The sequence below is a fragment of the Malus domestica genome, chromosome 17, assembly GCF_042453785.1.
Source record: "Malus domestica chromosome 17, GDT2T_hap1".
NCBI classification, from domain to species: Eukaryota; Viridiplantae; Streptophyta; class Magnoliopsida; order Rosales; family Rosaceae; genus Malus; species Malus domestica.
In genome coordinates, this window is record NC_091677.1 from 5,029,786 (window position 1) to 5,055,104 (window position 25,319).

At 39.3% G+C, this 25,319-nt stretch overlaps 5 protein-coding genes and 1 long non-coding RNA gene across 8 annotated transcripts; 3 read left to right on the top strand and 3 right to left on the bottom strand.

Moving 5' to 3' along the window:
• Positions 1-21: 21 nt before the first annotated feature.
• Positions 22-6,223, bottom strand: LOC103404646 (receptor-like protein kinase FERONIA). Its single transcript, XM_070817372.1, is given in 6 exon segments — positions 22-926; positions 929-1,383; positions 1,385-1,580; positions 1,583-2,365; positions 4,680-4,889; positions 5,616-6,223. Coding segments are annotated over 6 exon segments (2,460 nt in total). The 5' UTR covers positions 5,788-6,223; the 3' UTR covers positions 22-282.
• Positions 6,224-9,193: 2,970 nt separating this feature from the next.
• On the bottom strand, positions 9,194-12,263 carry LOC103432089 (receptor-like protein kinase FERONIA). The gene has a single exon (XM_070817369.1). It carries the CDS (start codon positions 11,981-11,983, stop codon positions 9,305-9,307), a length of 2,679 nt encoding a protein of 892 aa, XP_070673470.1. The 5' UTR covers positions 11,984-12,263; the 3' UTR covers positions 9,194-9,304.
• Positions 12,264-15,734: 3,471 nt separating this feature from the next.
• Positions 15,735-17,366, top strand: LOC139193750 (uncharacterized). Its single transcript, XR_011578214.1, has 3 exons — positions 15,735-15,865; positions 16,394-16,489; positions 17,227-17,366. It is a non-coding gene; the product is annotated as an uncharacterized lncRNA (long non-coding RNA).
• Positions 17,367-17,565: 199 nt separating this feature from the next.
• Positions 17,566-18,800, top strand: LOC103404645 (uncharacterized). Its single transcript, XM_070817373.1, has 3 exons — positions 17,566-18,035; positions 18,150-18,197; positions 18,292-18,800. Exons 1-3 carry the CDS (start codon positions 17,682-17,684, stop codon positions 18,478-18,480), a joined length of 591 nt encoding a protein of 196 aa, XP_070673474.1. The 5' UTR covers positions 17,566-17,681; the 3' UTR covers positions 18,481-18,800.
• A 151-nt stretch (positions 18,801-18,951) lies between these two features.
• On the top strand, positions 18,952-20,521 carry LOC103425897 (probable methyltransferase At1g29790). Its single transcript, XM_008363995.4, has one exon. It carries the CDS (start codon positions 18,952-18,954, stop codon positions 20,413-20,415), a length of 1,464 nt encoding a protein of 487 aa, XP_008362217.4. The 3' UTR covers positions 20,416-20,521.
• An 82-nt stretch (positions 20,522-20,603) lies between these two features.
• LOC103425896 (uncharacterized) lies at positions 20,604-23,911 on the bottom strand. Of its 3 annotated transcripts, XR_011578213.1 has the most exons (7): positions 23,305-23,705; positions 22,584-22,965; positions 22,297-22,493; positions 21,650-21,794; positions 21,378-21,531; positions 20,930-21,155; positions 20,604-20,834 (listed from the first exon to the last, which is right to left on the bottom strand). XR_011578213.1 is itself a non-coding variant. In XM_008363994.4 (6 exons), exons 1-6 carry the CDS (start codon positions 23,343-23,345, stop codon positions 21,130-21,132), a joined length of 945 nt encoding a protein of 314 aa, XP_008362216.3. In that variant the 5' UTR covers positions 23,346-23,911; the 3' UTR covers positions 20,604-21,129. The 3 variants fall into 3 exon arrangements, 2 of the variants coding, with proteins under 2 accessions (XP_008362216.3, XP_017185203.3); XM_008363994.4 differs by having other exon boundaries at positions 20,604-21,155; positions 23,305-23,911; XM_017329714.3 differs by having other exon boundaries at positions 20,604-21,155; positions 21,650-21,797.
• Between the last annotated feature and the right edge of the window lie 1,408 nt (positions 23,912-25,319).

The window sequence follows — 25,319 nt, forward strand, 5'->3', positions numbered from 1 at the left end:
CCTACCCAATTAGGGATGGTATGAAACTGCTTTTGTAAGCGGCTTTGTTGATAAGTGCTTTTATTGGACCACAAGCAATACGGACGCTTGAGCATTCGTGTAGTCATACGTGCAGTTAGTTAGTGGAAAGTGCTATTAGCTATTCCAGAAGCAGAACGCCGCAATGTGAGGCACCTGCAAGTAATTCAGCATTCATTTGGGTACAGACACAATTGATAAGAAATAGTTACTGACTTGCTAACACATCATGTAAGTCTAGCCAGATTACTCTAATGTTGCTCATCATCTCCCATTCGGATCGTTGATCTCTGAGAAGATCGTCTCAGATATGCATTGAACGGATTCATTCATAGCGCAACCTGGTACGCTAGCAAAGGCTTCATCGTCGTTCCTTTCACCGTAGTTCTGATGTAGTTGCAATGCAAACACAAGCCCCCTCACAACGTCGTCCATTGACGGCCGTTCAATCCCACTATCACTGATGCAACTCATAGCAATTTCCACAAACTTGTTCAAACAATCAGTTTCAATCTCACCCTTCATGTTCGGATCAATGATTTGATCAAGTTCCCCATCACGATGGCAGCTCTTGGTCCACTCAGCCAAGTTCATTTGCCTCTTCTCCGCTGCATGCACCACAGCTGGTCTTGCGCACAATACTTCACACAACACTACACCGAATGAGTACACATCAGACTTCACCGTTAGTTGTTGACGTCGGTAGTATTCCGGGTCTAGATACCCGAAACTGCCTTTCACGGTCGTGCTGATGTGGATCTTGGACATGGTGGTCGTGCACACTTTCGACAATCCGAAATCCGAAACCTTGGCCACCCATTTCTCATCCAATAAAATGTTTGTGCTCTTCACGTCACGATGGATGACAGTGCCCTGGGCATCGCTGTGAAAGTAGCGCAACCCTCGCGAGCTCCAATGCAAATTTGGAGCTGTTGTCCCCAGGAGAGAGGTGGGTTGTCGGTGTGGTAGAGATGGTCGGCGAGGGTCCCACGTGCCATGTAATCGTATACCAAAATCATCTCATTTTTATCAGTACAATACCCAATAAGAGACACCAAATGGCGGTGTCTGAGTTGTGAGAGCAGCTCGATTTCCGTCTTGAACTCACGGGCTCCCTGTGATGACTCGGGTTTCAGCCGTTTGATAGCAACGGGAGCGACCCCGCCGTCGACATGCCCTTTGTACACGTGACCGAAGCCACCAACACCAACAATGAAAGTCTGGCTGAAGTTTTGGGTGGCGGCTTTGATCTCCGACAGTGAAAAGCAACGACACAAATGTGGGGGTAAAGATGACGACCCATCTGAGGCAGTGTCCTTGAGTTTCTGCCTCCACCTAAAAACCAAGAACCCAAGAACAGAGTCCAAGTATGCCGGAAGCTACACCAACGACCGTGGCAAGCAAAGGAGTTCTTGACCTGGTGCTTGGTTTTGATGTCCCCTTTGCTGGGGGTGGGTCGGGGTTTGGTCCGGCAAGATTCTGATTTGCACTGAGTTTGAACATTTCGAGTCCGCTCAAGATTGCGCCGTTGTAATTAGTCAACCAATCCTTCTTGCTTGCTCAAGTGCAAGAAAGAGATTGACTTTCTTCGGGATTGCAGGGTTCCCCGACATGAACACAACGTAGTCTCTGTACACTAGTCTTCCATTTCCACCGCTCCACGTGATTATATCTGCCATTTGCTCAGCGGATTGATTGGCGATGTAGATATGAAGTAGCCTGTCTCTGGGCATCGTAATATCACCTTCAAACTCACAAAAATGAAGCCTAACCAAGTAAGCAAACATTGAATCTACAGGGAATTCCCAAGTGAGATTGTAGCTCTTGTTTTTAGTCTTGTTCGTGCCCAGTGAGCGGCCGGTTTGGTAAACTTCTTTCGGAGCAGAGTACTCTGGTATTTTAGAAAAGTTAAGCTCAATGCTTTTGTTTATCGGTAAAACACTATACTTCCTACTTAAATCGTCTAGGTAGTTAGACTCGAGTTCCGAACTATCCCACTTGCGGTACATACCAGTGTCCTGATCGGAATAGATCCACCTTTCGTCACCGATATCGATTCGGTACACCATCTCCAGAGCAGTGTTGTTCTCGATGCGAATCGTGTTTTCGCTGCCTACATAAGCAACCCCATCCGGGCTCTGGGGTGAAGTGTAATAAAGATATGGGGGCATGGAGATAATTTCAATCTCATTGATAAACGCGTAGGCATCTGGGCTTGCTTTGCTTGGAGTGAACGTGATATTCAAATTCTGTCCTGACTTAGTGTGGAGGCAGAACTCTCTGTATATAGTATCCGAGGCAGAAGCATCAGTCGTGGCTGAAGCGTTGAAGTCGTGGAGAAGGGTAATGTTGTGCCTTGGTCCGTTCATTAGTGCGGAAACGAGATTCAGATTATAACCTCACCAAAATCACACTTAGTTGAACAGAATAAAATACAAGAAATAAAGACACCGAGAAATTTACAAGGTTCGGCAAAAATCATGCCTACGTCCCTGGAGAGATATTGCTCTTCACTATGAGAATAACAGTACAAGTACACATGAGTTAAATCGACATAACCCAATCTCAAATCCCTTGTACACCCACTCATAGAATTTTCCCAAGAGCCTCACTCTACCCCAAGAGTTCTTTCACTAGAATACTTTTAACTCTAGCTCTCTTGATTTTCTCTCACCCATGCCCATGCTTTCCCATGGGAGAGCCGAATGCTCTCCCCATTGGATGCTCTCTGATGCCTTCTCAGGAGAGAGCCGAATTCTCTCTCTCTCTCTAACTCGTCAAGCCTTCTCAATATAAGGCAAAGCCATCATCATTAAGGCCAAGCCCTCATCATTGTGTCTTGTATCATCATTAAAGCAAAAAACAAACATCATCATTAAAGCAAAAAACAAACATCATCATTATGTCTTTACTCATGATGATGTCCACCAAACTTTTGTTTTTACTTTGCAGCACTTGTCTGCAACTTCCATGCAACGCACACCATGTGATATTTCCACCGAAAGCAAACACAGGTCACTTTTTTGTTGTTAACACATGACTCATAATTACTCACAAATGTATGAGCCAAACACAACAATCTCCACCTTGGCGAATACACCATGCAAAAATCCTTGCACCCATCACCAAAGTCCATTGGCCTTACGTACCAGCATGCACACTCTGAATCCACCTCGTTGGTCCTGTTCCGATTCAGTCACTGCCAATGCATATGCAGCTGCTGCAAGCTAAAAATCACAATTTAGCTTCAGACAGGATCTCGACACATCCTCGTCTCCTCCAACAGGTTTTCCTCCTCTTCATTGTCTGCAACCTGGAAACTTGTCAGCGCGCCCGTTTCCAGCAACAACCCATCGAGCCAGACAAAATTCCCGCACTTCCTCCTACCTCAGGACCATCTTATCACCTGTGAATCCCATAGCTCCACCTGCTGCAAAACCCCTGCAACACTTGAGACTAAAAAATCACCAGGAGAAGTGTTGCTTAGAGTACCTAGAGGGCATACTCAAAGTCTTCCTCCACAACCTTGCTACAACCCAGCCTTGAACTCGTAGCACTGTGGACCCTTGCCTCCGGAACCGGATCTGAACCTGCTGTCTCTCTCAGATCCTCTTTCCAATTTTCTTCCATGATTCCAACCTTTAATAACTTAAGCAGTCTTGTGCCCACCATCATCCATGGTCTCCTTTGTGTATCATTCCACACCAAAGAAGCTTGCACCTGCTCCAAACTTACTGTAATTTTCCATGCAGTAAAGTTTCACAAGGTTCTCGTACGAATCTGAAAGTGAGGGAAGAAGAAATAGGCCTTTGTCTTCTTCCTTAACATCAACTTTCGCAGTTGATCTAAGCATTCCTGAACATAGCTTCAATTTCTTCAGGCTTCCATTACTCTCCTTTACCAAGAGTAAAACCGCCTCTCCCATTAAACTGCTCAACTGAAAATTCCATGGTGAACAACAAATCTGGATCTCCAACGAACCAAGCCTCCAACGATGCTCTGATACCAATTGTTGTGCCTTGGTCCGTTCATTAGTGCGGAAACGAGATTCAGATTATAACCTCACCAAAATCACACTCAGTTGAACAGAATATAATACAAGAAATAAAGACACCGAGAAATTTACGAGGTTCGGCAAAAATCCTGCCTACGTCCCCAGAGAGATATTGCTCTTCACTATGAGAATAACAGTACAAGTACACATGAGTTAAATCGACATAACCCAACCCCAAATCCCTTGTACACCCACTCATAGAATTTTCCCAAGAGCCTCACTCTACCCCAATAGTTCTTTCACTAGAATACTTTTCACTCTAGCTCTCTTGATTTTCTCTCACCCATGCCCATGCTTTCCCATGGAAGAGCCGAATGCTCTCCCCATTGGATGCTCTCTGATGCCTTCTCAGGAGAGAGCCGAATTCTCTCTCTCTCTCCCTAACTCGGCAAGCCTTCTCAATATAAGGCAAAGCCATCATCATTAAGGCCAAGCCCTCATCATTGTGTCTTGCATCATCATTAAAGCAAAAAACAAACATCATCATTAAAGCAAAAAACAAACATCATCATTATGTTTCCACCGAAAGCAAACACAGGTCACTTCATTGTTGTTAACACATGACTCATAATTACTCACAAATGTATGAGCCAAACACAACAGGAAAAGCCACCGGCTTTGACTGAGAAGAGGGCTTGGGATCGGTTGAAGTTGGGGGCGTATGAAGCTGGGTAGAAATACAAGCGGATGAACTTTGGGCCGGAAGAGAGTGGAAATGTGTAGGTAAATTCAAAGCGGGAAAGCCTTGCTGTTCTGTAAGGCGCTTGGCCGGAAGAAGGGGCAGATGGTGCTTCTTTGAATATGGATTTGTTACCAGCTGCTCCGAATGAAAAAAAAGGTGAGTCAATATCTCCATCCCAATATTGGGAGTCTTGGCCGAGTTTGTTAGTGGAAGAGCCACATTGAAGGGTGATTTGGTCAGATGGAACGTAGTACCCGGCCATGTGTATGGTTGTCATGTGGAAAAAAAGGGGAAGGAGAAGAGGAGTGAGAGTTTTATTAGGGTGTTTGCTGTTGGGATTCTTCATGATTGTAAGAAAAAAATAGAAAGGGTGAGGTGTTGCCTGTTTAACTCATTTTCTCACTGGAATTTGGAGTCTCTTGATGAGGCCATTTACACTGCCTATTCGCATTGTATGTCTGTGAATGATCACTTTAAATATCTTGCTTAGCTACAAGTCTACACAAAGTCCTTGTGCAGTGAAGAATGACTCACTCGATGTGGCATAGTACATGGTTCTCGTCAATTCAATTAGAGGATGTGACTGGAGAAATAATACCACCATTCTGGAAATACAGTAAAATCTCTTATTATTTACTTGTGTGTTTATTGTCACATCATCATAAGATTCTTCAGATCAGCGTTGGCCTTTGATGTAGAAAAGAACGACTTTTGTGCTAACCAAGATTGTTATTAGCTTCAGCTCTATAAGCAGCTCCTCCTCTGTAAAATCGGAGCAAGAATGATGTGTTGTGGTGTATGGCACTTGGCGGATGGAGGAAGACAACATTGAAGGTGGTGCTTCGGATATGGACGTGATACCAGCTGCTTGGTGTGCTTCTAAAGGAGAAAATGTTTGAGTAATATATGCACTCCAATTTCGTTTATCATACTGATAGAATATGCTGCCGGAATAGCCACATTTTATGGTGATATCTTTCACCGGAATGTAGATCGTTGGTGAATCTCCTAAAGAAAGTTGATGTTCTACCATAAAACCAATTGGTAATATGGAGAATAAAGCAACTTATTTACAAGTCCATACATGGTGGACGTACAATAGGGGTGACAATGGTGTGCAAACACAAACAAGGAAAGGTAAACAAGAAGAGTCAGCCAGGGTTTGTTCAAAGTCTCTGCATAGAAAAGACTTGCGCTGAAGCATCACTTGGGCAATTTCCCTTCCCTTTCCTCTATCACATTGGATGGATGTATCTTCCTGTCATTGGATGTGTATGCTTTTACTTAAGACTTGTGTTCTTGACTACGGGATAACAGACCCGACTTTAATATTTTGTTTGATTCCCAGTGAACGACACAAATAGCTTTGGCCGGAAGTAGTGAGGTTAAATATTTGCAAGTAAATCGGAGTGAGAAATCTGTGAATGTGTGGAGCATGGAACTTTGCGGATGGAAGGTGATGCCGAAGGTGCTTCTTTGAATATGGATGTGATACTTGCTGCTTGGTGAGAACAGGAGAGGATAGAATCCTACTCCCTAACCGAGTACCTCAACCCTAGGAGTACAAGAATAGGAGTGATGGTCTATCAACCACATGTAGAGATTCAATCTCTTCCATTAATATAGCATCCACCTAAAAATGATCTTTAAGTTTTTAGCATGTCGTTGATGTCAAACCTCTACTACATGCTAAATTAAGCATGATCTTTAAGTATGCACTCGAGATATTTGTGCTTCACTTATTCTTCCCGCACACTTGAAAATTAAGCATCCTTAATGTATTGATCGAGATATTTAACTTAATTTGGAGGGGATAATATTCCTTCACGACTAATTCATTTTTATCTTCAATTTTAACAAAATTTGAAAGATTGTTTCTATTCTTCCGCCGACATACATTTGAATATAGTGAATGAATTTTGCCTATTGATGTTTTGTACGTAACTTCACTAACATCGTAGCGGAAGTATATAATAGAATTTTTATTATTAATAGCCAAAATCTGATCTCTAGTTTCAAACATCCTTAAAATTAAAATCCAATTACACCCAAAATCAAAACCTTTTTTATGTTCTGAGTCTTCGTTCAAAGAGGGAGGGACACACCGGGGAGTCGCATACCAATTGCCGGAAAATGTCGAACTAGCCCACCAAACTTCCAGATTCAACGGTCTGGTCTCTAAAACCACCATTGATACCGTTAATTTATCAAGGCGATTCTTTGTCCATATTTCTTGAATTGTCTTCCACTTCTTTCTCTGTGAAAATTCATAATTTCTTTTCCAATTCATATTGATAAATGCTCATAATTTCTTTTCAATTAGGCTGTCAATTGTGTGGCTTAGCCGAACTTCTTCTCTTCTTAGTGTAAAAATATAAATGTCCTAAAAAAACAAATATCATTGGTTCTCCTTTTATAAACTAAACACGTACCTTATCTATGTCAAAAAAAAATCTGCGGAAATAAACGGTGAGCTCAGAAGTGAATGTCCATTTCATCTAAAGGCATAAAAACGCAATTTTGATCAACCATCAATAAAAAAAATTTCATCTAGTAAACAAACTCGAATCACTTTCACGATTTAGGCAAATCAGTAATTTGAATTTAAATTTAAATTTTTTTTATTTTGGTTGATTATGAATTGTAAGACATTGTAGTTTTTATTCTCAAATAAAGTTGTTCCTTGGATAATGAAAAGGGTTTGAAAACTTTGAATTTTAATGATAAGGATAAAATAAAAGGTAAAGTGAATAGTACCAGGTTTGACTTTTTAGTGTAAAAATATGATTTTTCGTTAAAGTGAACAGTACCGTGAATTTTTCGTTAAAACTCCCTTATTTAGATTCGCTGCATGTGTAAGAAAGAAATGGATACTAACGTTAAAATTTGTGCGAGTTAAAAGTAGAATCGTAGAAGATGAAATAATTATGAAGATGTCCTAATTCGATTTTAAACACTAAAAGCGACCTAAGGGTTCATCATCAAACATTTAGAGTTCATTAAAAAAGGTAAACCTTTTAAATGTTTTGACATGATCAGCGAGACGTATAAATTAAGGTTTTCTTCAAGTCAAAAATATGTTGTTATGTATTGTAACATATATGTTGGGATTAAATGTTGTAAGTACTTTTTTAATTTTCAAGGTTAAAAAAATATGTAGACAGGTAAAAAGAGAGGTAAAAGGTAAAAAAAGAAAGATAAACGGATAAACAAAATGGTTACGGTTAAATAGGTACGCGGTTGTGGATATGGTTAACCGTTTATAAACGGTTATGGGTATGAGTATAATCGTTTAGGTAATTACCCAACGGGTAAATGGTTATGCAAGTATGAGCATAAAATATTATGGATAAATAACCGTTGTTATCCGCCCACCATAATCATTGCCTATCCCTAACTCCAACCCTTGAAGTAAGTCTCAAAATTTAGTTTTTATTCCCCCTCTCCCCACCCCTTTCCCCCAACCAAAAAATTTCATTCCAACCATTGGGCCAATTTTTAGTTGTGGGTTAAAATTCAAAAATGGGCCAAAATTCCGGCCAGCTTGAGTTTGGGTTAGTGGGGAACCCACTTGTGCTAGTTGAAGACAGGAAGTTGGACGACAAGCGGCCAAATTCATGCCTGCCACATGAGGCACGTTCTACAGCCAACATTAACGCTGCAAAGTGCAGCACGTAGGTGTATCTACCCCTTCTCTGCTAAGAAAATTGAGCTCAATGACTCTTTTGGTTGATCAACAGTTGAAATTTAAATGGATTATTGGTTATCGAACGGTCCACATTTAATTTGATTAATATTTTTGTTTTATATTTATAAATTTATAGAATCTAAAGGCTGAAATCGAATATGATCAAATCTAACAGTAAAAAAAATTTAATAGCCCAAATTTAAATCCAACATCTAAATAATTAAAAAACAATTATTTAACTCAAAATTCATCAAAAAACTCTATAAATATCTATGTATTTGATCAAACATCCACACAAAACTCACTTTTCTCTTATAATTCTTCCAATTTGTCTTAATTGTTACTGTATTAATTATGCTAATTGATGTATTAATTGTTGTTGTATTAATTGCTTTTGTATGTGTTTTTTTTTTTTTTGTCAAACGATAGATTTTATTAGATTAGATGTTAAATTAGTCACCGATGAGGTTTGAACCCACTCCGTCTTGTAAGAGCTCAATATCTTCCCACCACAGTAGTAAATGGCCACTCACTTTTTGTATGTGCTTCATATGTGTTGGTTTAATGATTTTTCAATATTTATCGGAATTTCAATATTTTAGGTTAAAATACGAGTTTTTCTCAACTACAACCTAGCTAACTTCTCCATCAACATTTGAAAGAGAAGTACCATACGACCAATACCTAATTGTTTAGACTACTTCGAAATTTAATTGCGGATAATTTAAGAAACAACAAAACTACGCACGAATTCTGTTGACAAATTATAGTATATATCATATCAGATTAATACAATTTATAAGTTCGAGTCCAAGCTTAATATATTAACACTAACGGATTAAAAACGTTGCTCAATCAATCATCACCTTCCATTGGGATCGTTGATCTCAGAGAAGACAGTCCCAGACATTCCTTTAATCGATTCATTAGTAGTAGAATTATGATCACTACTAGTCTTGCTCACCCTGCTCTTCTTCAATTCCGACGACTCCTCCCAGCTAATAAACCCTACATCGCTCCCAGTCACACTCTCAATGTCATCTCCACCGCCCATTTCATCGTTCGAATTTGAATCCCCTCCAACGCTCTGCTGAAGCTGCAGAGCAAACTCAAGCCCCCACACAACATCATTCATTGACGGCCGTTCGATCCCACTGTCATGCATGCAACTCACCGCAATCTCAACGTACTTTTTCAAACATGCATTTCCAATCTTACCCCTCAAGCTTGGATCTATGATCTGATCAAGTTTCCCATTCCGGTGACAAATTTTAGTCCACTCAGCCAAACTCATTTGCTTTTTCTCTGCCGTACGAATCAAAGCTGGCCTCGCACACAGTACTTCACACAACACTACACCAAATGAGTATACATCAGACTTCTCCGTCAATTGTTGACGGCGATAATATTCAGGGTCCAAATATCCGAAACTACCCTTCACCACCGTGCTGATATGGGTCTGAGACACGTTCGTGGACCCCATTTTCGAAAGTCCAAAATCCGAAACTTTGGCCACCCATTTCTCATCCAATAAGATATTTGTGCTCTTTACGTCTCGATGAATGATTGTGTACTTCGCACCTGTGTGAAGGTAGTGCAACCCACGCGCCGCCCCGATACAAATCTGTAGCCGTTGATCCCACGGTAGAGGTGGATTATCGGTATTGTAGAGATGGTCGCGGAGAGTCCCACGCGCCATGTAGTCGTACACCAAGATCATCTCACCGTCGTCCATACAGTACCCAACGAGCGGCACCAGATGGACGTGGCGGAGCTGGGATAGCATGTCGATCTCCGTCTTGAACTCGTGAGCTCCCTGCGACGACTCCGATTTCAGCCGCTTGATTGCAACAGGGTGCAACCCACCATCCATGTTGACATTTCCTTTGTATACGTGTCCGAAACCGCCGACGCCAATAATGAAAACACTGTCGAAGTTTTGGGTGGCGGCTTTGATCTCCGCCAGTGAAAAGTAGCGACACAAATCGGACGGTAAAGAAGAGCGGTGAGTCTTGGTTGACTTGGTCGTCGCAGAAGAAAATGGACCCCACTTTGTTCCTTGCCTGGAGCTTGAGTCCTTGACTTTTCTTCCTCTCCGGAAAACCAAAAATCCAAACACAGAGGCCAAAACAAACACACCTGAAACTACACCGGCGATGATCGCAAGCAGAGGAATAGATTTCTTGTCTGAAACTTTGGGGCTCTCCGGCTGAGCTATATTTGGCGGGGGAGGCGGGTCGGGGTTTGGTCCGGCGAGATTCCTATTTGAATCACTGAGCTTGAAGATCTCGAGTCCGTTCAAGATTGCATCGTTGTAATTCGTCAACCGATCTTTTGGGGTGGCTTGCAGTGCAAGAAAGAGATGAACTTTCTTTTTACTTCCGGCGCCTGCAGGCACGAAAACGACGTAGTCTTTGTACACCGGCTTCCCATTACCGCGGCTCCACGTGATTACATCCGCCATCTGCTCCGCCGTCTGATTGGAGATGAAGATTTGAAACAGCCGGTCCCTGGGCAATGTAACATCACCTTCGAACTCACAAAAATGAAGCCGAACAAAGTAATAAAACGTAGAATCTACCGGAAACCCCCAGGTGAGATTATAGATCTTATTTATGGTTTTGTTCGTCCCCATCGACCGAGCGGTTCGGTAAACTTCTTCCGGAGCAGAGTACTCCGGAATTTCCGAAAAGTCGGGCTGAATACTACTGTTTTGCGGCAGAACACTAAAGTTTTTACTCAAATCGTCCAAATAGTTGTACTCCACTTGAATACCATCCCAGTTTCTGTACATTCCAGTGTCCCGATTGAACGAGAGCTGAGATCCGCCGACGTTGATCCGGTAGACCATCTCCATGGCGGCGTTATTTTCGATCCGAGACGGGTTTATGCTGCCTACGGAAACAGGCCCATCTGCGCTTTGTGGTGAAGTGTAATAAAGATTGTCGGGCATGGACACGATTTCGATTCCATTGATGAAGGCATAGGCATCTGGACTTGCTCTGCTCGGTGTGAACGTGATGTTCAAGCTCTGTTCGGATGCAATGTTGAGACAGAACTCCCTGGATACTGTCTCCGACGAGAAAGCGTCGGCGGTGACGGAGGCGTTGAAATCGCGGAGAAGGGTAAAGCCGCCGGCTTCAACTGAGAAGAGGGATTTAGATCGGTCGAACTCGGCGGCGTAGGAAGTGGGGTAGAAGTACAAGCGGATGAACTTTTGGCCGCTGGTGAGCGGAAATGTGTACGTAAATTCGGAGCGAGAGAGCCGAGCTGTGGTGTAAGGCACTTGGCTGGAGGAGGAGATCGGGGTTGCTGCTTTGTATACGGATGAGCTGCCAGCTGCTTGGAAGGGGGAGAATTTTGAGTTGATATCGCCACTCCAAGTTCGTCCGTCCTGTTGGTTGACTTGGTCGCCGGAAAAGCCGCACTGTAGGGTGATGTCATCGACCGGTTTGTAGACAGAGGGTGAGTCTCCGGCGACGTGTAGGGTTATGATTTGCAGAAACAGGGTAAGGAACAGATGAGCAAGATTGGGTTTCATGGTAAGGTGTTTGCTGCATATGGAAACGGGGGAATCTGTTGCTGCTTATTATCGTAAGCTTATCAAAATTCCATTTATAATTAAACTTCTAACTGGATTTTGGATACTTTAATGGTGAAGTGTTCAGTTGTAATTTGAAAACTGGGTGCTTGAAAATTCAGAGGTTTTTTTTTTTTTTTTACCAAATTTCTGATGAATATTAAAGCAGCTTGTCTTGTCCTCTACTCTTAGTTGTTATATTATTGTTGAATGCACAATTATTGAAAATCTAGGGGCAAAACAAAATTTCTGATGAAAATTTAATGGAGGAATGACTTTTCCCGGCACTTTATAAAGGATCAAGCTTTAGAAAAAATAATAAAAAATGTTTGAAAATTTTGAGTTTTAATAATAAGGATAAAATAAAGGGTAAAATGTATAGTAACATGATTAATTTTTTAGTGTAAAAATATAATTTTTAGTTAAAATAACAGTACTGTAAGTTTTCGTTAAAGTTCTCTGAATTTGTTAATGGTTTATTATGCCACAATTACCCTGAATTTGTCTCATTTAAATCTCTCTCTCATGGATCAAAGACTTTGAATGTGGTCTAAATTCTCAAAGATTCTCAATCATCAACAGTAACGTTAATAGACTATGCACAAAGGGTAGTGGTAGTGGACTTGAAGAGTCAAAGTCTTTGTCACAAGTCTTTATGCATGGTGGGTCGTTTGCTTGTATACTTTTCCAAACAAATAGATTAACTTGTTATATATTCTTACGGATAGTGCTTGTTAGAAAAGTCTCACCACTAGCAAGTTGCAAACAACCCGTCAAATGGGATCCAGCTATATGAGTTAGTAAACGTCATTTTAACAAGCATGTCTCTTTTCAAATGTGACTTTTGTGGTAAGGTGATGATATTATCCCCACAGATTTTTGTTAGCATTGATGCATTTGGGGATTACATGTATCATTGATTTTAAGTGCACATAAACGACTAACATATAAGAGGTTTATGTTGACTTGTCGCTGGAAAAGCCACACTAAAGGGTGATGTCATCGACCAAAGTGTACACGGAGGCTGAGTCTGCAGCCACGTGTAGGGTTATGATTAAATCTCTACTATGAGTTGTTATGTTAGGAAAATGATCATCGCCGGATCTTTTTTCTATGGATCATGGGGATTCCGTTATCGTGATCGTTCATTGTATATCGTGTAATTAGAAATCATTTCAAAATTAAAAATTAAAAAGTAAATATAAATAGTACCTAACAAAAATTGATCGCATGATGTACGATGAACGGTCACGATCACATGATTCCCACCGGATCCTTTTCCGTTATGTTATTGTTTGGATGCACAAATATTGAAAATCTAGGGCAAAACAAAAGTAGTGGGACATGATTTCATGGAGGAGTTCATCGTTGATTCATCAGGATGGAGATAATTTTTAGTGTGTTCGGGAATATATGACTGGTATATCTAGTGTTATAACATAATTGGTTAAATTTTTTTTTTTCAAGAGTCTAATTAATTGTATTATGACACTTGGTATACTGGGTTATGTTCTTGATACTAAAAAATCTATTGGCACAATGACTTCTCAAACCACTAACTAATATATGATCATGAGTGGAATTTTTTCTGATATCACCTTGTATTAGTGGTTCAATACGCCACAATTATATTGAATTCGTTTCATTTAAGTCTTTTTCGAACGAGATGAATCAAAGGCTTTAAAAGGAAGGTCATCATCCAGAAAGATGACCAAACAATACCCGCCAAAGATTTAAATGTCAAATAATTGGTTGCATGTCTCTATCATCGAGAGTAAAGTTAATCCATATTATCTATCTATATTATTAAGAGAATAGGGCTTGTCAACTTTTTTCCCCCCTTTCTTCCAATTTTGCTCTCACTTTTGAACACATAATATTGACATGAGGAGGGCAAAATAGTAATTTTGTATCTTTTGAACTCTTTCCCCTTTTCTTCCAATTTTGCCCTCACTTTTGAATACACAATGTTAATATGAGGAGGGCAAAATAGTAATTTTGTATCTTTTGAACTTTTTCCCCTTTTTTTCCTATTTTGCCCTTACTTTTGATACACAATATCTACATAAGGAGGGCAAAATAGTATTTTTATATTGAAATATTTACATAAGATAAAAAATATGCATTTATTAAGAGAAATTATCCCTCCATCATTTTTTCATACATGTAAGTGAAATCATAATGTTTTTATGATAGTTTGAATGAACTGAAGCGGTTGCGCTTGAGGAGAATGTGGGAGGTGGTGGGCGGTTTTTCCCCTTTTTTCCTATTTTGCCCTCACTTTTCATACACACTATTGACAAATAGGAGGGCAAAATAGGAAAACAAAAGGGGGGAAAAAGTTGACAATGAGGCTTCTCTTAATAATAGTATAGGAAACAAATATGCATTTAGTAAGAGAAATTGTTCACACACACACTTGTACTCTCTGCTAGTAGACTTAATACAAAGGGTAGTCGACGAAATATCCAAAATCTTTGCCACAAGTCTTTATGCATAGTGATTTGCTTGTATACTTTTCCAAACAACAAGTAGAGATTGTGTTGTTAACTTGTTATATAGTCTTAAGGAAAATGCTAGGTAGAAACGTCTCACCACTAACAAGTAACAACCAACCCGTCAAATGGTATCGAGGTATGAGTTGGTATACGTCATTTTAACAAGCATGTGTCTTTACGATGTGATTTTTGAGTTAAGATGATGATAATACACACACGGATTTTCGTTAGCATTGATGCATTTTGTGATTTACATGTACTATTGATTTTAAGTGCATATAGACGACTGATTCTAAGTGCATATAGATGACTGACATACCCTATTCTTATAAGGTACTTGAACAAATTAATACCTAATATACTCGACCATCCTTATATAATATAGTTTGGCTACAATAATATTAGGGGATATCCTCAATCTGTTGAGGTTTTGCGATTTAGATGTGTTATTGATTTTAAGTGCCTACACACAACTGATTCTAAGTGCACATAGACAACTGACATACCCTCTTCTTATAAGGTACTTGAACAAATTAATACTTAATATACTCGACCATCCTTATATAATATAGTTTGGCTACAATAATATTAGGGGATATCCTCAATCAGTTGAGGTTTTGAGCTTCTGCCTAGCTAAGTTTATGTTAACATGGTGTATAGTGTATATAACCAAAAAGCACATTGTCTTCATAGAATTTATGTTCATCTATTTTGAAATGGAAGTAAAATAAAGCCAACAAGTTACAAGAAAACCCTTATTTGACTAAAATTTATGATTAAACTTCTACTAGTTAAGATCTATAAAAATTAGTGATAATTATGTGATTAATGAATGGGAGACACAATATATTGGGTGATGCTATCCATACACATTCCATTTTACTTTTCCTTAGCCGTTAGGTTGAACGAATTGAAAAAATCAAAAGACCAAAATTAACAGAGGTATAGGCACCACCCTATATATTATACAACAATATGAACCATTATTTTTTAATGTGAAACATTTTAAACCATGAATCTACTCTCAAAACACATTAGTATAAATAATTAAACGACAGAAGTGGAAAATATACTTTCCATATCCATTTTGGGTGGTGTTCTGAGAGACAAATGGCCACAAATATTTTTTGTAATCTGTTGGGAGCTTGAGGTTTCCAAATTCAAATTCAAGAGGTTGGGTTAGGCTCGCCGGATGACTTCAAGATTAGCTTTCAACGTCGTGATCATGGAGACGGTATCTCATTCGATGGGGCAAGTGGAATTTTGGACCATGCTTTTGCTCCCACGGATGGAAGGCTGCACTTGGATGCAGATGAACGAACTCGATCTGGTTTGAGGCCTCCAAGTAAGAACAAACTTGATCCGGTTTGGGTGGCTACGCACGAAAGGACTGGGTTCACCTCCGGATCCCAGCCTGCAGAGCCAGCTGACCACAAGATCTCATCCTTCCATTTTTGATCTTGTGGCCAGGAATAATGAAAAATTCTCACGCAAAACAAGGCAAGATGAAAATGGAAGGATGCGATCTTGTGGTCAGTTGGCTCCGCAGGATGGGATCCGTAGGTGATCCCAGTCCGTCGTGATAGAAATGGCCCTTCATGACTTTAGTTGTGAAGATAAACATCAATAAAATAAAATTGTTTAAGTGTCTCATAAATTTGTTTTATAAAAGTACTTTTAACTAAAAAAACAATGTTTATAAACTTTTGTATAAAATTGCTATGAGCATATTAAATGACTAAAACTGATCACCATGCTTAAAAAAAAAAGAAAAAAAAAAGGTCTTTTTCAGATGGTAGACTCTGCTTCCGCGTTTCTATGCTTTTCACATTTGATGTTCTAAATTTTTTAATAAGCTTTTTTTTTTTTAAAGCATCACAACTCCAAACCAACCTGTAATCACTTCAGGCATTGGGAATCGAAGGATGTGCACCATCAGTTCGGAAATTTTCCTTGAGCATCTCCGCAGGTATGTTGTCTCCGATTTCTTTGAATAAAAATTCAGGCAACGGGGAGTTGAAGCACACCTTCGAAGCTGTCAAACTCGTTAGGAGTTTTATCGAACAAGGCTTCGAGCTCCGGTCTAATGAATTGGGCTATAATTTCAATGCATGTGCCAGGACGTCTGACATCTTCCGGTGTCCAAATCGTAGCTTACGACATTGCTGCATAGATAACCCTCGTCATATTGGTTGTTGAATTAGAGTTTTATCTCAACCAATTAATGTATTAATGAAGCATTGTAATCGTAGGTAATTTCCATTTACTAACCTAGGTATAAACCAAAGAGAAATACTTAGTTACTGATAAATCTTTTTTTTTTTTTTTGACAAATGGGAGAATAATCTGCACTGAATTTTTCTAACTATGGGGATGGGAGAAAATTTAAACTAGAAAAATAGTGGGTTGAAGAGAAACGCTCTATCTACCAAGCAATCTGTCACTTGCTTGACCAATCAATTAGTTATCTTGTTATTGATCACAATCTGTTTTTTTCAATAATATTACAAAAAATGCCATGGTAATCGTAGGTCATGTTTCTAAGTTGTGTCATTTCTCATTTCCTAAATTATAACATATTGTTGATCAACATAAGTGTTTTGTAATTAATATTGTAATCAATAACTTGAACTTCGCTTTATATTGTATGGAATCCGCATATCGTAAAACCATGTATGGGGGCTAATGCATATCCTGTGTTGGAAGGTCAAGGAAGCTAATGGCCTAATGCCATGGGAGCCGGCAATTAAAACTTCAGTGAGAAGCGATCATAACTATAACGGTCCTAAGTCAGAAAATTTCTTGTCGAATAAATTTCAAGTTCCCCAACACAGTACGAAAGACGTAACGATCTGGACAATCTCAAGCAGTTCCAACCCAAAACCCAATTGTCAAATGAACCTCACACCTTTCTCAAGCTCTGTAGGCTAGTTGGTATGCACATTCCCAAAGGGCTAAATGGACCATACCAAATCAACCCAATCAAAAGCCCAATCAGATTGCAAACAACCCACATCCAAATCAAACACGGGTCAGAAAAGACCCAAATTTCAAATCGGGTTAGTCTTCTCTGTCTGTCTTCCCCTAAAACCCTAGACTTTCTTTTACTCTGTTGTCACAGAAAACGCAAAAGTTTCAATCTTTGAAAATCGTAAGGAACCATGATGAACGGCGGTCGGCACCAAAACAAATTCGCATGGAAGCCAAACCTCGGCGTCAAAATCAACGAAACCGAGGTCGGAGGCCGGTTCCGGCCGCTGTCGGAGATAACGGGGGTCTGCCAGCGCTGCAAGGAACAGATCGAGTGGAAGCGCCGTTACGGAAAGTACAAGACCCTGACGGAACCCGCCAAGTGCCAACGTTGTACCAAACGCGCCGTCCGTCAGTCCCACCATAAGCTCTGTGCTGCTTGTGCTAAGGAACAGCGTGTTTGTGCGAAGTGTTGCAGTCGTGTCGAGCAAATTGTCGGAAAAGACCTTGCGGAAGTGGAGTCTGAGCAGAAGCAGCTTCAAGAGGTTTGATTTCTTAATGTTGTTTTTGTAAAGTTTCCAGTTTTTAACTGGTTTTCGATTCGAAAATTGACGGAAATTGATGGGTTTGTTTTGTTTTGTGGAAATTGTAATGCACAGGCGATCAAAAATGCAAGAGAAAGAGATAGGAGGAGTCTATTGCGTGCGGTATGTTCTCGAATTTGAGCACATTTGTTTGTTCTTGTATTGGATTGTGAATCAAAAGTTGCATAATTTGTGATCTCGGATTGTACTTTAACAGATGAATGCTGGAAAATCTACGGGTGTAGCGAAAGCTGCAAGCGAGAAGGGAGGAGACAAAGCGGGGGACCTGTTCCCGTCTGCGTCACTCGAAGAATATGCAGAGGCAAGCAGAGATGATGAGGAAAACGACGGTGATGATGGTGATGATGGTGAAGGCGAAGAAGATGAGGCACATGTTTGCAATTAAAAGAGGTACTAAGTAGTATTTCAGTAGCGAACATGTGGATTAGGCCCGTTGGCTATGATCGTGTAGTGTGCCCATCCTTTGCACGCAGGTTCGAAATCGCTTGCATCTCTTTGTACTGACAAATTGGGCAAAGATATCCTCGTTTCTTCAACACCATGAAGAAGGTCTTGAAGAAGTAAACTGATCAACGTCTTTTTTTTTTCATGTTTCTTTCGTTGTTTTAGTGGTCCACGCATAATTTTGTACAAGTGCTTATGCACAGAAACTTTGAAATTTTGTTTGTTTTTAATTATCAATGAAGTAGGTCTTGTTTAATATTATCACAGATCAAGTTGCATTGCTTTTGGGGGTTTCTTAGGTTAAAAGCAACCTGCCAATAAAGTATGCTAGGCACCTGGGGAAGATCGAAAGCTCAATAGAAAAATAAGAGAGATCCAACTTCACTCTTCAAGTCAACAACTTCGAGAGTGAATGAATCTTCAAATGGTTGTTATTTCTCCGAGTTGGAAGGAAGAAGAAAGCCAATCTTACGAAATGCAGAGGGAAAGCAGTTTTAAGCCAGTCAGATGCCTTCTTGCGACGATGCTATGTGCCATTCTCCTTGTCAGCCCCGTTACAGTCTTCATTTTCGGCTTCCATATCTCATATCCGCAATCCTTTTTCTCTTTCAACGCCAGTATCTCCCACGACCAATTTGTTTTGCCTCACTCCCTGCACACGGATGTCTCTCATTTGCAGATCCAGCTGGGACTTTTGTTGCTGCAGCTGCATAATGAAAGTTCCGAATCAAAAGTACTTCTGAAATTTTCGGATCAGGTGCTTCGCATCGCCATTTCTTTAGACAAACTTGCTGATAGCATTGAAAAGAAGCATCAACCGGACAAAGATGAAGTAAGCACCGTGGATGAAGATTTCACAAATCCAGAGGAAGGTGAAGCTGAAGCTGAAGAACAGGCTCCAGGTGGCACAATCTTCACTTCAGGTGAGATTCGTATTTACATTTCACCAAAACAAAACAGGCAGATTGGGAAGAAAAATTTTCTTGGGGTAGAAGCAATAACTCCATCAATTGGGTTGGCTTGTGCCCGAATGGCAACCAATTTAGACCGGTTTATGAGTTATAAGATCCACGGCATGTGCCCAGATGATTCGGAAATAGCTCAGAAGCTTTTAGTTCATGGATGTGATCCATTGCCAAGAAGAAGATGCTTCACAAAATCACCGCCACATTCCACCAAGCCACTTCCTATAAACTTCTCCCTTTGGACTCAACCTAGCAATGCTAACATCTTATGGAACAGTTACAAGTGCAAAGACTACTCTTGCCTTGTTTCGAAAGAAACCAAGGACCGAAGAGGCTTCTTCAAATGCTCGGACTGTTTTAACCTTTCGAAACAAGCATGGGACACACCAACAAACGAGTCTGAATCGGCAGAGTTCACCATCGATGAAGTTCTAAGCTTAAAGCCGGGGGAGATAAGAATCGGCCTAGATTTTAGCCCGACCACAGGAACATTTGCTGCTATCATGAGGGTAAAGAACGTTACCATTGCATCAAGTACCTTAAACTTAGGGGCTCCTTTCAATGAGGTCATCGCCTTAAGAGGCCTTCTTCCTCTTTACACATCAATCGGTTCGAGGCTACCTTTCTTCGACAACACCCTCGACATTATCCATTCCACTTTGTTCTTGGATGGCTGGATTGGAGCTGAACTCCTTCAGTTTGTATTGTTTGATTGGGACCGCGTCCTTCGGCCGAAGGGTCTTCTTTGGATAGACAGGTTCTTCTGTCACAAGGAAGACATGAAGTTGTATTTGGACGAGTTTAAGAGGTTAGGCTACAAGCCATTGCTATGGAGGGTAGTGCCCAAGACTGATAAGCTTGGAGATGAGCTCTTCTTCTCAGCTGTTTTGGAGAAGCCAATCAGAGGTTAATAATCGTCGTTAACGAGTAAATTCCAGAGGTTAATAACCGTTGTTAACGAGTAAATTTCTCACTATCTTTGTGTTTTAATGAATCCCGTGATATTTTAACGAGTAATACGTCGTTAGCAGCAGGGATTAAGCATTCTATTGTACATTGTAAGGTTTGCAATTACATTGATATTTTAAAGAGAACAATATATAGCAACATGAAATTATTATACAACTTGTATTAATAATACATTTTGAAGTACTTAGAGCCAACGGAAGACTTGACATAAAATCAAGCGCGGTGACACTTAGCACAAAACCGAGCGCAGTGACGTTCTAAGATTTCTACAGCCTTCTACAGCCGAATCCCCTTAGTGGGATAAAACTTTGTTGTTGCATTAACAAGAAGAAATTCCCCGCTCAGAGTGAAGGTACACTTGCTATAGAACAAAAAATTCAAATGAGTTCAATTAAATTTTTAAAGAACGATATCAAAACTATGTAGCAGAAAAATTCTTGAACGAATTCGGAGGACCTTTCCAAAAGTATGCATATTGGGATATATTGGGATCAAACTGCCCAATCGAAATTAACAAAACAGGCTTCACTGTCCACAATCTCTAGCATTCCTCGAAATGTTCGGTACCAGTTTATTTCATAGCCAAATTTTCTGTCGCTGCACAGTCGCTCAATGGCAAGAAGAAAAGGTTGTGGATGGAAGAGGAATGACAACAGCTATTCATCTTTTGCGCACAAGCGCTCTGAAAGTAAAGGAAACAACAAAAAAGAAATCAGTTAACAATTTCGGGTATTCGCAAGTCCAATGCTTTTTGCTTGAGAAGTTCAACAGCAGGAATTTAAAATTTCTGCATGTATAGATTTCGAGATAGGTCACCAAAAGTAGATTGAACCTAGAAGTTGGGTAAACATTACGTGATGGAAACACAGAGAAGAGGACCCAAAATATGGGTAAGAGTTCGTACTCAGATATTCATAAGCCAATATCATCGAGGTGCCCCAGGCGGACATACTGAAAAATCTTGGACCTAGCCCTCTGTAGAAACCTTGCCAGCCATCTTCTCTGATCAAGTTCTTAACAACTTCTCTTGCAGTGGGTCTCTTATCGTGTCCCATTGTCTACAATACAGCGACATAATTATTTTAAACACAAATTTGTTGACGACTTGATCAAATGAAGATGAGCAAGCTGCAAGCCAGCAAAGTAACCAGATACATTAACTGTTTATATGAATACCTGCAGTCGTGTCTTGATGGTATCCAATGGAGTTGTTATGCAGGATGCTGTTGCACCTGCAATAATTCCACCAGCAGCTTGAACCAACACTATTTTCCCCACGCTTGGAACAGCCTCTTCAGAACCAGTTCCGCGGCCTATGAAACTGCTTCATAAACCAGGATAATGTAACACTGAGATATTTTTTTCAGGCAATAAAGATAAACTGTTGACAAAAGGGTATTTGATTCACCTAAACTCCTTCGCCTTATAACTTCATCTAAGAGGAACAAAGTTCATTTACCTAATTATAGATATTCATTGGCTTGATGGACTTTAGAATTGCTAACCAACCTAACAACCGACAAAGTCGCAGTACTGATGATTATGTCCAACAATTCATTACTTCTTAACATAACTATCATGTTCCACTAACACACTCAAACCAGAGACCACCTAAAACGAACAATAAAAAGATACACCTCCAAACTTTTCATGCCCTTGTAAAATGATAAATAGAATTTTCAACAGAAAATCTTTAGTTATGTATGGCCAACATTCATTTGAAAGATATAAAATTTACTGATTAACGAATTATCAATTAGTTGACCTACTTTAAGAATAAAAAAAAAACTAGAGTTAATGGACAACAAATTACCATTTCTCACCTCCAGATTAAGCGCTGGCTTGAACCATAACTAGCCCACCATACGGCGCTAGATGGAGAGTAAGTCATAACAGAAAGTCCAAACCCTCTATAAAGTCCTCGTATGCCATCCAACTTTATAACCTTACGAGCAACATCCATCCCCCCGGTGTACTTTGCATGGCCCGAGTACCCTTGCACCATCAACCTTTGACTAATCTAGAAAACCCATTACTCAAAATTAGCATCTCAAACCCCTAAGTACAAAAGTACTCAAATGAAACTGATAGATCCTATAAAGTTATTTACCACATCAATGGGAACAAAGACAGCCTGAGAGAAAAGCGAGGCAGTCATTCCAGCTACTCCATTAGCCAAAGCTGCCTCTGTAGCCTCAGATAAGTTGAAGGGTTGAACCATCTTGAAAGCAGCCACCTTGGTGGCCTCTAAAGCAGTGAGAAATATAATCCGGGCAGGAACTGCACCGGTGATCACAGTGCCAAACCCTCGGTATAAACCACGAATACCATCTGCTTTCCAAATGCCTTTGGCCATAGACAATGCATCTCCCTCTAGAGCATCTTTGGAAGCAACTTGTAGCCGGGTTTTCACCACGGATACTGGGTACAGTGCCACTGTGACCCCTGTAAACAAGCCCGCTCCAACCACATAAAATTTAGTCTTATCAAGCCTGCATAAAATTCAATACACCACAAAGTTCACTCATTTGAACACCCAACCTATATATAAATCACGGGTTTCGGATTTTGTTTCGAACTCTTCAATTAATCAAAGAATTCATAGCATCATCAAAACTCAATGGAGCACAAAATTCACTCATTTGAGCACTCGACCAATATATGGGTTTCCAATTTCCTATCGAATTCATTGATCAATTGAAGACTTCGTAGCATTAATGTCAATGAATTCACACCCAGAAACATCTACAAAACGCAAAAACAAAGCGATAAAAAATGGGATTTTCTCAATTAATGCACAAAAATAAAAATTGATCGAATAAAGAACATACTTGTCCCAATTAATCTCGGTGTTGCCAATGGAGGCCGCCATGGAGGTCGCTCGAAATCGAAGAGAAGGAGGAGGAAGCCGGCGACTCGGGATTCAAGAACGCATCTTGTTTCCGAATCCGAAAAATCCCCCAAGAATTTGGGAAACGGGTACGAAGTTTGATTGAAATGATTAGCGCGTGGAAATGTAAGGAGTTTTCTTCTCGAATTTGGGATTTGGGAGAACTTTGATTGCTTGGCGGAGGAGGAATTGGAGAAAACTCAACCGGCCGACTCTTGTTCTGCTTACGGCGGCGGCTCAGCGCGGGTCAGGAGGTTGTTTTTGCTTTGCAGGGTGGTGTGTGGCGTCCTTCTCCCAAAATTCATAAAATTAACAACACATTAATTACTTATTCATTTAATTAATTCCAACAGAAAAATCATTTAATAATTATTTTACCAACTGACAACTAACCATTCAGTCTCGACTAATCTTCTTCTCGAAGATACGGTTAGTGGTCTAAAAATAATATCGTTTGTTTAAAAAAAAAAAATTGAAGCATCTAGTAATATTCGAAGTGCCATGATATGAGTATTTTTTTTTAAGCTATTATTTAAGATTTTGACACAAGAAATCATTGTCTTGTCGCTATTTATTTTGCTACTCTCGCCTTGTTTTATCCAATCTTCTTGTGAAAACGAAACTTCCTGCCATGAATAGCCTTCAAAACCATTGTCATTCTCTTATGCATTGAACTTCATTAAAATTTATATTTTATAAATCTATTAAAATCTTTCAAAATCTCAATTGAATACAATTTCAAAAACTTGATTCCGTTTAGTCCGGGTCGACGATAAATTTGGTCCGGGCCGGGATTGCTATTATAATTGAACAACCAGATAGCCCAATGGGGTAGATTCTATTTGGTCCCATCCCGTTCCTTCCTTTTGAAATTGGATTGTAACAAGTTGGTCAATTAGCAAATTATTGGCTTTTTTTTCCTTTTTTTTATTGAACAAATTAATGGGCTTTAACTTAATTAGCGAACCCCATGCATGTCCATGGTCGCCCGTTTGATTTGAATGGATGGTTCTGAAAAGTGAAAACACGTGTACACAATACGTTTATTTTTTTGAGTTATGTTTTGTGAAAAAGTAACCGTTTAAAGTATAAATCTCACATTAGAAAAATATATAATTTTTTTATATATTTATAAGTAGTTAAGTCACTTTTTGTATAGTTAATTGGTTTTGCGGTTAATCTTAACTTTGTTTTGTGATATTAGAGCAGGATCTCTTACGTGTAAAGTTCAAGTCCACGTATGCTTTATGTCACCTGATTTATGTGGTTCATGTGTTATACTTTAAAATTGTCAGAATAAAAAAAAAAGGTTTTTTAACTTTAATCATTCAAGAAGATTGAAATTTAAAATAAATCTGGTGTTAGATTACATATTGATTATAATTCCTATATGTGTCATTAATTCAAAATAATTTATATGTATTTTATTTAATGTCTCGCATTAAATATTTAAATTTATAAATATACAATTTTAATTTATTTTTTGACCAAAAAAGAGTTTTTTAATTTATTAATTTTATTTAACATTCTTCAAACTTGAAAAACTCAATTAGTGTAACTAAATGTTAGTATCGAAATGCATGTACTAAAATGTATTATATTGAACTAATGTATTTAAATGTTAGTACCCAAATATACACACCAAAATGTATTTCATTAAATTAATGTACCTAAATGTGTGTACTGAAATGTATGCACCAAAATGTATTATATTGAATTAATGTACTTAAATGTTTATATCGAAATGTATGTACCGAAATATGTGTACCTAAATGTATGCACCGAAATCTATTATAATGAATTTAATGTACGTATATGAAGAGGACAAAGTACATTGAAATATATTGTATACAAAAATTAGTTTATCTAAATGTTTACAACAAAATAAAATTAATACATTAAAAATTAGGAAGAAAATGAGAAATAATTAAAAAATCAAAATATGATTAATAAATG

What these genes read in the sequence shown, in the direction of transcription:
- LOC103404645 (XM_070817373.1), top strand. Translation starts at nt 17,682, where the DNA reads ATGATGAACGGCGGTCGGCACCAAAACAAATTCGCATGGAAGCCAAAC. An exon ending in AGCAGAAGCAGCTTCAAGAG is followed by an intron (nt 18,036 to 18,149) that starts GTTTGATTTCTT and finishes TGTAATGCACAG; the next exon opens with GCGATCAAAAATGCAAGAGA. An exon ending in GGAGGAGTCTATTGCGTGCG is followed by an intron (nt 18,198 to 18,291) that starts GTATGTTCTCGA and finishes GTACTTTAACAG; the next exon opens with ATGAATGCTGGAAAATCTAC.
- LOC103425897 (XM_008363995.4), top strand. Translation starts at nt 18,952, where the DNA reads ATGAATCTTCAAATGGTTGTTATTTCTCCGAGTTGGAAGGAAGAAGAA.
- LOC103432089 (XM_070817369.1), bottom strand. Translation starts at nt 11,983, where the DNA reads ATGAAACCCAATCTTGCTCATCTGTTCCTTACCCTGTTTCTGCAAATC.
- LOC103425896 (XM_017329714.3), bottom strand. Translation starts at nt 23,345, where the DNA reads ATGGCGGCCTCCATTGGCAACACCGAGATTAATTGGGACAA. An exon ending in TCTTTGTTCCCATTGATGTG is followed by an intron (nt 22,494 to 22,583) that starts GTAAATAACTTT and finishes TGGGTTTTCTAG; the next exon opens with ATTAGTCAAAGGTTGATGGT. An exon ending in CCATCAAGACACGACTGCAG is followed by an intron (nt 21,532 to 21,649) that starts GTATTCATATAA and finishes GCTGTATTGTAG; the next exon opens with ACAATGGGACACGATAAGAG.